This window comes from Pygoscelis adeliae, unplaced genomic scaffold, assembly GCF_000699105.1.
Source record: "Pygoscelis adeliae isolate BGI_AS28 unplaced genomic scaffold, ASM69910v1 Scaffold242, whole genome shotgun sequence".
NCBI classification, from domain to species: Eukaryota; Metazoa; Chordata; class Aves; order Sphenisciformes; family Spheniscidae; genus Pygoscelis; species Pygoscelis adeliae.
The window spans coordinates 3,216,251-3,227,221 of NW_008824369.1; the positions used below are offsets into that span (position 1 = coordinate 3,216,251).

Consider the following 10,971-nt stretch of genomic DNA (forward strand, 5'->3'; position numbering starts at 1 on the left):
AGGTTGCCCAGAGAGGTGGTGGATGCCCCATCCCTGGAAACATTCCAGGTCAGGTTGGACGGGGCTCTGAGCAACCTGATCTGGTTGAAGCTGTCCCTGCCCACAGCAGGGGGGTTGGACTAGATGACCTTTAGAGGTCCCTTCCAACCCAAACTAGTCTATGATTCTAATATAGATTTTATTTTCTTTTGTTAATCTTTACTCTTCTCTTGCTACAGAAAAACAATGGGATTCTCACAAATCTTTTCTATTCTTAACACTTCACAAAATAACTCAGCACAATACACACTACAGCTGTTCAACAGTATGGTAGCAATTTTACACTCACAGCACCACAGCACTGATCATCATAACGTATTTTCCAAAAAAAACCCCAATACCTGCATCTCTGCCATGCTCTTGTGTAGAATTAAGCCTCAAATCTTACCAGAAAAGTCCTTAGATACTGAACTTCCACGGAAAGAAACCCCACTGAAATTCCACATTAATATCGTACCTACAGGGAATTTCTAGGATGGCAACAATTCAAATCTCCAAATTGCGTATTATAACCTCAAAGTTGTTTTCTGAGCCAAGCAGAAGCAAAGACTTTTATTTTCAACATTATCACCTTGATCCCGCTTGCACCACGACCCTTCCAGTCAAAAGAAAGACCCAGGTTTACCTCCCAGCATCCTCTTTGGTGGAAGTGCTGGCACCATACGATATGGGAACTTCTGAAGCAGCATCTCATGGAACACCACAAAATCATTGTATCGCCTATAGACTGAGCATTTGAATCTCTGCAATAGAGGAGGGGGAGGCACACAAATCAATATACAAGCTGGACAATCAGCAGCATTTCTGTAATTTCTTTTGCTATCGGCTGCACTAAAAACAACAGGAAGCAAGAATTCACACTCAGAGACTGCATACACTACTTATTTCTTATCTTTAGAGGCCTTGTGCTGGGAAGGAGGGAGAAAAGACTCCAAAAGTAGCCACCTTTCGATTATGAATAGAGATAGCATTCTTCTAACTACAGTCCTTTTGAGAATAAGATTTTCAGTTAAAAACGTAAGTCAGATTTCATTCACACACAAGATGAAAGAGACTACGAAATGGAGAGGAAGAGGTTTCCCAAGAAATTACAAATATCCCTAAATCTGCCGTGGTTCCATATCATTACTCCCCCGAACTCTCTGGTCTTCCAAATTAGACAGAACATTGAGAAATAGTGACAACACTCTTAAAGTGCTCTAGAGAGCTCTTTTCTTGAAGTGCTGCCAGTACCTGACCTCTAGCTCCTCGGAACTTTCTCTAAATCAGTTTCAAATCCAGAGGTGGCAAAACAGTCTGAGATCATGTTAAGTATTAGCCCAAATGACTGATGTTTTAAGTGAACCTCACAAGAGAAAGAGAGACCTCTCACTGATGTTAGATCTATAAACAAAGATTGAAAGTTCCTTTAAAATCTTAGTCCTTCCCTCTGCAGTTTTTAGATCAATATGTAGAAGGGACCAAAGAAACTGTTTTTTCATTCCAAAAGGAGTCAGATAGCAGCTAGAACAAGACACTTACGAGGCAGAAATCCTTTTAAAAAAAAAATAAATAAACCCCCCACACATCCCCCACACTATTACTACAGATTCAACTACTGGAGCAGTTAATAAGAAAGACTACACAACACTATACCCATTCTCACTACGTTTGCATTGCACATCATCCACCACTTACTGTGGCACTATCCATTTTCTAAAATAAAGCAATGAGGCATATAACTGGAGCACAACAGACACAGCCCTTAGGGCCTCCCTCTGTCTGCTTTGAAATCTGATGTCGATTTGTGTTGCAGATCTTAGATGAAGCTCAAGGCCAAGCTATGCTTCTTTTTGAGGAAGTATCATTCTACAGCTACAACCATAGGAGAGATGACAGCAACTGAAAGGAGCTGGCAACGGGTTCCTAAATTCAAAACCTAGAGAGACCACCAGGGTCATCGAGTCCTGTGCCCTGAAATCACAGGCAAAAATAAACACCGAGTCGTACAAAGCCCACAGAAGCATTCACTGTGTCTGCCCTTTCCCCCTCACAACACTCTTTGACAAACTTACGGATGTCAATCTAGAACACCTAAAGCTCCAAACATCGCTACAGACAAGTGACCCAAATATGTCTCTGAATAAATACAACAGTGACTACAACAGTTTGAGCGCTACTCAATAACTGATGTTTTGGTGGCCTGCGAGATGTAAATTTCTCATGGTCCACTTTGAAGAGGACAGATTTCCTTCTTGAAAAAACACACAGAAGCTACTGGAGAGCTATTTCACTGGCCGCTCTATAAATAGGAAAAGAGACATCATCTTCAATCTTCTCTTACACCAAGAGAGGAACCTACAGGTCAGGATTGGGGCAAGTAAACTGGCAATGGCCTAGACTCTGCAGAAGGATTTGCGGTATCTTTTCTGTTTACAAAGGATTTCAGTTTAGCACTGCCAATACGATTTCTTCCCTAGCTTGAAATAGTTTGAAATATCCAGTCGCCTACACCAATCCGTTATGCAAACATTCAGTTTTCAATGTTACACATCTGCTTTTGTACAGAGCTCAGGTTTCAAGTGAGTAAACTAGGAGACCATCCATCAGACCTCAGTTAGAAGATGCTCCATGCTGTAGAAGCCCAGGTCAAGAAGGCATAGTGCTACTGCATTTAAAGTAAGCCCATTCAACTGGCCTACTCACAACCAGCATGACCCAACACATCTATCAAATTAGACAAGACTTTGCCAACAGCAACTGCACAGACATTCTTAAGAAGATACATTCTCACTAAGACCAATGCTTGTTCACATTACCTTGCTGGAAACCTCATATTCCACATGTTTCAGAAAAAGGCCCTTCTTCTCAGGTATAAGCTCCACCTGCACACTATCCTTGCTCAATAGCTCTTGTAGGGTGTGGGAAAGCAGCAGCGGATTTCCCTGGGGCGCCTGCATTAGAAACTGTTCCGGTTCCCTCGGTTCATTTACCGGAGGCTTTGCCAAATCTAAAAGACAAAAAGGGAAAAACAGTCCAGTAGACCTGATAAGATAAAGTGAAAGAAGTAGCCTTAAAACACCCTGTTCCCTTGCTCAGTGCTCCCACAGTGGTGCAACACAACCAGAACAGTCAAGCCCCTCCCCCAGGAGGCTATACTACTTCGCACACGTTCAAGGTGTTGGTACCTCCCTCTTCACAACACCCAGGAGCACCACCAATTATACAGAGTCAGAAAGACATCTCTACTAAGCAAAAGAAGAATCACAGGCCAAATTTGTTCTGTGAATCAGCTGAGAGGCCTGCATTTCCTGTCTGTCCAGCTCCCACCACAGCAGGATCTGCCAAAATGAACAAAACCCTTGCTCAGCACTTTGGATCCTGCCTAGAACAACTCATGGAAGGAAAGCAAATGTGTTATTTTACTCCCTGCATTAAATTTTACATGTCATTACAAAGGAAGGAGATACTTCATTTGACATGATTTCATTAAACTCTATGACAGTATGCTAGAGTGGGCATGAATTACAGTAATTTACTATGTCAATATTCTTAAGTTCAAGAGCAGAGGAAAAAGGTTCCTAATAAGGGCCAACCCAGCAATTCCTCAATCACAGCAAGCTCTGGCAAAATCTTTCAAATATACCTATTCCACTGCTTGCAGCTAAAAAAAAAAACAAACATATTTTTACAGTGAATTCAACCAGAGCTGGACAGTTTTGGACAGAGAGATTCTAATTGATTCTCAGCCAGATGCAAAAGTGAAAAAAGATGGCTCTTAGGAACATGGCCCTGGAGGACAAACTACATCAAAGAAGGGGCAAAGATGATGATTCAGAGTGCCTTCTTATCGAATGACTGACTGCAACCCATTATCTCAACTTGACTTTATAACTACAGATATTATGCAACTGTAAACTAAGCTTACATTGTTTTTCAAAGCAGTCCTTTCTTCCTACCCATTTCACAGATAAGAAACAGGGTGAAAAATGTGGATATGACCCTGGAATCTATTCAACCCATACCCGAGTTCTGTTCTCCAGTCTGGAACAGATGGGTTGCTTCCTCTCTGTATATGTCTGTTTAAGAGGGATACTGCAAGTAAGCTCTTTTGCAAAGCAAGTCAATCCACAGATGAAAAGTTACCCAGAAAAGCTAGGCAGTATTAATCACCCCTTCCTTGCCATTGTGCAGAAGTTAGACCCCTTCTTAAACTTACCTAAAATTTTGAGAACACAAAAAAGACAGTAACACCATAGAAGCAAGAACCATTTCTTTAAGCTTTGATACATTGTTCAAAAAGTTGATAACTGTGTCAGAAATTAACCCAGGGAAGATAAGAACTCATATCCTTAACTTGAAAGCCCTAACCTCCTCCTGATAAGGATTTCCCACCTCTTCCTTCATGTGCTCTAGGCCCTGATAAATGGGGAAAACAGGTAATCTCCGATTCCTCAGATACACAGCTTCAGAATAGACACATCGTTCTTTGTTCCGTAAAATGGCTTAAGGAAACCAAACCAAATCCAGGACAAATTACCTTATCCCACATGTCTCATCAGGCTTCAGATTCCTGCTAATGTGACTCAGAGAAGCAAGTCTTAACACCTCTGCTTTAATAGACTAATGTATCACCTACTAACCCCACCTACGTAGTAGCTTCTAAAAAGTTCCTGTTACCAGCCAGAAATTTGTGGTGAGATAATGCAAGCTAATTCATGGGATACTGCTGGATAAAGTGATAACATATCTGTATATCCACTTTTCAGATAGATGCTGAACTGAGAAGGAAAGGAGGAAAGAAAATTCAGAATACAGATAGCAAGGCAAAAGATTTTCTAGTGTAGAAAAATCCTTGCCCACCTGACCTTTCATGGGGCAGCAAGGTATAATAAACCACACTATCAAGAGTAAATGTCAAAAATACACGCAAAAAGAACTATGGAAAGCACAAGACAGCCTCGCTCTTCAGAGCAGCGGTTCTCTGGGTGCACACCCTTGTAATTCTTGCTTTTAATTGCTCAAGACTAATCAGTGAAATGCAACATGACACAGTAGATTTTGTTACTCCTCCAATGCACACACTACGCAGAATTCCACAGTCCTCTGTGTTGCCAAACCACTGGATCACGTTGCAGAGGCAGTCACAGCAAGCTAGCCTCCAAAAGAAGGGCTAGCCAAAATGCAACCACCTATTTCCCCGAGAGCAGTGCCAATCTGTACTAATACAACACCCCTCCTGCCTACTGAATCACTCTCCCTGCTTTCCATCTTCCTGCTGGCCAACTAACAAAGCAGGACTTTCATAGCACAAATTGTTCCCTAAACTGGGGCTCAGCACTGTCTGGTAAGCTACTGAAACTCCCAGTGGCAAGAGGTAAGCATCAGGAGAAAAGATTTACAAGATGAACTGTGAATCCTTCAGTATTTCATCTGTAAGTCCTGGAACCTGCGGCATTATTAGCCAAACTGATGTTGAGGACTCTCAGATTCATTCCAGTGGTCTGAACCCACATTACCCCATAAGACAACTACAGGGTGAAGCCCCATAGACAGATCTAGACGAGACTCAGCGTTCCATTGACAATTCAGCCACGTTGCTCCTTTCATTTGCAATACTTTGTCAATTTTCATCAAGTTATTCTCTAAATTTGCTTTCAAAAATTCACCTACAGGAAATACCTTCTTTTTATCAGCAGTTCACACACTTGGCTCTTCCTGAAATATTCTGTAGCTTCTTTAGATCTCAGCCTTGTCTAAATGTGTGAAATCATACAAATCAGACAACCATATAAACAAGTTTGAATAATTACTGTTTAATTAATAATTTCAGCGTGTTTCATATCAACAAGACAGCTACTCAGGGTGAATTTACACCCTCAAACACTGGTCTGAGAACACAGTAAGATGACTTTGAACAGCTGTTAACCTGTTTTAGAAATCACTTATCGCGGCATTAACACTAAGCCTGCAGAGCAATATATACTGAAGCTATTCTGCAGCCCAATTTTCATTCTACTTACTAAAGAGTCAATTCAGGAACAGCCTCAAGAGCCCTGGCCAGGACTGGTGGATAATAGTGGAAACTCATTGGTATGAGCTCCTGTGTTCAACCAGTAAAAGGATTTACATGCATTGTAACAAAACACTTAACGCTTCCCATCACGCACTCTCTGCTCGAGAACAGCTAATTTTGAAAACATTCCCTTTGGTTTCAGCAGATCATCATCTAGCAAAGTGTATATACATAGAGCAGTAAGTGAATACAGAAATGAGGTATGGAATGGTCCCCTGTAGCACAGGGAAGCAGACAAAATAAAATCAGTTTTTTTGTGCAAGCTAGCCCTTTGCTACAGCAGAGTTTGTCAATCTGTTGTCAATAAGAACCAGGAAGTGGTCTGGTACAACTGAAAACGATTTGATATAAAAGTTAGAAAGAATACATGTATGCATACATATGCAAACAAGCAGACAACAAGATGACAAGAAATAAAAGTTTAAAGAAGCGTTCAAAGCATAGCCTAATTTTTGTTTGGTTGTAAAGGAAAAAAAACTACACTGCATAATTTTTTTTTTTTTTTTTTTTTAACAGTCGGGTAGCCTTTGGACTGAAAGGAATTGAGACACTTATCCAGAGAACAACTGAAATAGAAAGCTTCACTACTTTATACCACACATTTCATGCCTTAGTTAGCGCCCGACGTTCGTTACTCCCATTCACACAACGAGACAGCAATCTGCCCTCCAGAGAGTTACCAGTTTCCTCAATCAAATTTTCTAAAATCATGCATTTATGAAACCCAAAGTAGAATTTCAAGTGTCTGATTAGCTGCACGCAGGTTTTACATGTGAGTAAGCACATATAGAAGAGAAGGGCAATGCAAGGGCTGGAAGCATAGGCAGTAAATCACAATACAGATCTCCCTACCCTATTTAAGTTCTGTCAAGTAAATTTGGAGGCCTTATCTCCACTGGAACATGGGAACAGGCTGCCCAGGGAAGTGGTTGAGTCCCCATCCCTGGAAGTATTTAAAAGACATGTAGATGAGGCGCTTAGGGACATGGTTTAGTGGGCATGGGGGTGTTGGGTTGATGGTTGAACTCGATGATCTTAGAGGTCTCTTCCAGCCTTAATGATTCTATGATTCTATGATTCCATTTTACAGATGGCTGTTACTAACAACTCTTTATTACACCAGGGTGCTAATGAACTAAATTTATTAGACACACTTAAGTAGAAGGTGCCACAGAATTACTTGTTATATTAGTAGCAAATTTTCTAGAAGGAGAAAGGAGTTTGAAAGGAAGCAAAGCCTTTAGGAAAAATAGCTAAGATTTCTCCTCCATCATCACAGTCCACGGCCTTGCGGAGCAGAGGTGATCCAACGCACGAGAAACGCAGGGGAGTACGTGAACTGACTGTTTTTGTACACAGATACCTCAGATTTCTCCCTGGCAAAAATGAAGGCTCCACTACAATCTAGGACAGGAATACTAAAGCAGCAATGTAAATATCATTCATCAGCATTTCCCTTTCCTTTCTGTCTTCTCATGAAAAGCCTCAGGAATTATGGAAATGCCTTTCCCCCTTGTTGTGTCAAACACATTCCTCCGTAATTCCAGAATTCACTGTCTACATCAACCTCTCAGAAAGCTGGTGCAGATTTCAACTACAACTGCAAATAGATTCCCTTCCTTGCCTTTTTTTTTTTTTTTTTAATTCTTACATAATTTGAAATCCCCTAAAAACAAGAAAAGAAAAACAGAAGTTCCACAAAAAAAAAAACAAACAGCCCTTTCTTCCTGTTAAGGGCTTTACATATTTTTGAGATAACTGTATGCAACTTGTTTGTTTTTTAAAGAATTTAAAACCATGCAATGCTTATTTAGAAAGGAGCAACGCAAAGGATCAGTCTATTTTGTCTAACAAAGCTAACTGATACACAGATCTATGTTCAACGTGGAAGAGAGGTCCATATTTCTTACTAGGTTCAAGAAAAGTAATCATATTTAGCTTCACTCTAATTAAGAGATGGTGCGATAGTGTCCTTCCTTGTCCCTCCCAGCAATTGACTTGTAAGTACAAGCTATCCAATGCCAAAACAACACAAGATAAAATAATACACATACTATCATAAAATTAGATGTTGGAAAACAGGCTCTAACATTTTGGTTTTCTCCTTAAAAAAAACCGCAACTTTCTCAGTGCAGATGTCAAATATGCATCCTGTGCTGGCTGGTCTGGTTTTGGGTTTGGTTTTTTTGTTTGGGTTTTTTTTTTCCCTTTGTTTTTGAGGTGTTGGGGGTAGTTATGGTTTTGGGGCTTTTCTGGTTGGTTGGGGGGGGTTTCCAACTAAGTTTCAGATTGTTATTCAGCACTTGGTGCTTTTCACGATGAAGCAGAGAAGTAATGGCACAACTCAAAAATAGTCAGGTGACGTTATCGAAGCTTTATTTAACAATAATAAAAAAGCACTAGCATTTCTACATTCCCCTACAGCTGTAGGCCTCTAACTGCTTCTCAAAATACCACAATCACATAGTACAGCAGGAAAAAAAGCCCAACACCAAGTTATCTCCTTCCAATGTCACACAGTAAATCTGTGTGACAGAACAAAGAACTAACTTTAAGCTTAGTGCCCTGTTCTTTTAACTATGCTGTTAGATCATCAAGTGATTAATTAAGCGATTTCCCAAGTCTGGGAATACAAGGATCACATGCCATTGGCAGCCACGGAGCCATAGTCCTAAGCTGTAGCAAACACAATAAAGTGAGATGGAGCTACACACGTTGAAGAAATAACAGGATTAGGGGAGAAAAGTCCATCGAGGAATGTTCCCAAAGATGACGGAGACAAAAAGTCAAATCCTCACTAGGGCAGTTTCCCAGCTCACAATGGAAGATTGCTGAACTATCATTTTTCACACGCAGCTCTAACAAAGAGGATGGAAGTGTAAAAATTCACACCCAAAAAGGTAACCCAACAAGCAATAACACATACAACTGTTCTGCAGGAAACTTTTACAAGGGCATTTTAGCTTAACTATAAAATTGCCAAGTTTCTATAATCAACCTTCCTTATACAGGTCAAGAAAACATCATCAGAAGAAATTGTTTATGTTTTTGTTTTGCTTCTCATCTTCCTTGTATATTTCTCAACCTCTTAATTACGCTAGGGAAAAACTTGATCTTAGTATTTAAGCATTAAAAAAATGGCGTGCCACTCCACACACTGCAGTCTCCCAATGGTCTTTTCACATGTTTTATAGTTAGAACAAGCTCATTCACATCTCAAATTCTGCTGAAAAGCAATCATCAAAGCTCCCCTCCTTTTGTACCGGTTCCACATGTCTGCAACTGATACATTTCTCTCCATCAACCTGCACCAACCCACTAAAACTTGAAGATTGTGGGGGAAATCAGAGTGGTTACGTGCCAATTCTACTGTCTGCAACTGGTACAGCCCTCCCAACCAAGCCCTCCTACAGGCTGCACACACAGTTAAAGATTTACCACTAGAATAAAAGGAGACACCCACCTCCCTCCCCAACCAACACACCTGGATTAGCTCCCTGCAATCATTGCAAAACAGCCTCAAATGGGAGCAAGAGGAAAAAAAAAAGTCAATACAAACAACTACAAAACTGACTTTAATGTATTGAACGTTACCCTTTTTCTTTTCTCTCTTGATCATGTTAAAGTACTTTTAACCTTGCAAAATACAAGCACATTTGCATGTGCTGTCATAGGTGGGCATTGACAGCCCCTGTTAGGACTCTCATTATTACTCAGGAGATTTACATCCTCCTAGAACATTCCCTGATCTCCAAAAAAGTTACATATGGGTGTCAAACTTCCAAGATCAGTGAACCTGCATCATGATGCTAGAAATAAAAACATCCCTGCTTTCACACCATTATTTTTCTTTTGCTAAGACCATTAGATACCTTCTCTCAGTGCTCACAACATAAGTTTTGCCAAAGAAAGCCAAGTTTTCCAACTAAGGCTGAGTAGGTCAGACAGTTACAGAAGCACCACCAGTGCGGAAGTTAATCAGATCAAGAATACCCTCCTCAGAAACAACTGTATTATCTCTACAAGGCTCCTGAAGCAGATGGTAAATCCGTAATAGACATACCTGAACAAGCTCTTTCTTTGGTACAGTAGGACATTTTTTTTTCCACAAAGGCTGCTGTTCCCAATATCTTACATCAGTCCTGGACAGAAATATTCCAAAATAATTTATTTATAAGCATTATCTGCATCAGGAGCATCACAGGCATATCAAAAGCACACTCACACTGACTCCTGAATATAATCCAACCAAACCATTCTTCCCTGCATAAAGCTTACCCACTAGTAACCTCTACTTGTTTTTTTTTTCCAAGCAGAGAAAAAAAAATACTGTGCACAGAGCAGTACTTGCCAGTATGAAACTTTAGCCACTTTAAAAGAACTTTAGAGAACTGCATTACCCTGTTGCCCTCTAAAAGCTTCCCTCAGTTTAACTGTTATAAGCCTAGCATGTTATTTTCTTAATTCACCCAGGAGCTCCCTCCATTTCTCATTTCACAAGTGCTGGCAGCATTTGCCTCCAAGTTTTTTCATCTCAGATTCAGCTGCACGCTCTTAAAACTTCAGCGTTTCGAGCTGCTTCTTTCCATGCCGGATCTGCTTTTGGCTTGGGTCAGTACGGAGAGGAGAGATGGCCTCTGTCCGGGGCTGACCGTGACAGTGCCTACCGAACCACTTCATAAATTGTCCCCGCGAGCTTTAACGTGCCGCTGAGTCCATTTTAGCGGGCGGGGTACAAGGAGACTATTATAAAGTCATTTCAGCACCCACAGAAGCGCTCAGCCGCGCGACTCCCGAGAGGAAAAGTTCTAAGCCCCGGCAGAAGGGCTCCCCGGGAAGCCGACCTCCTGTCCAGCCGGCGGGCACCGGGACGCGAC

General features: G+C 41.0%; 1 protein-coding gene across 1 annotated transcript in view; it reads right to left on the bottom strand.

The window, feature by feature from the left end:
* The window catches only part of SNX8 (sorting nexin 8), a 23,923-nt gene extending 13,684 nt beyond the window's left edge, over positions 1-10,239 (bottom strand). The window contains exons 1-3 of the mRNA XM_009320028.1: positions 10,158-10,239; positions 2,838-3,028; positions 665-782 (exon numbers count right to left, since the gene is read on the bottom strand). Of these exons, the coding sequence (XP_009318303.1) occupies positions 665-782; positions 2,838-3,028; positions 10,158-10,191 (343 nt within the window). The 5' untranslated portion in view covers positions 10,192-10,239. The remainder of the gene's footprint in view (positions 1-664; positions 783-2,837; positions 3,029-10,157) is intronic.
* Between the last annotated feature and the right edge of the window lie 732 nt (positions 10,240-10,971).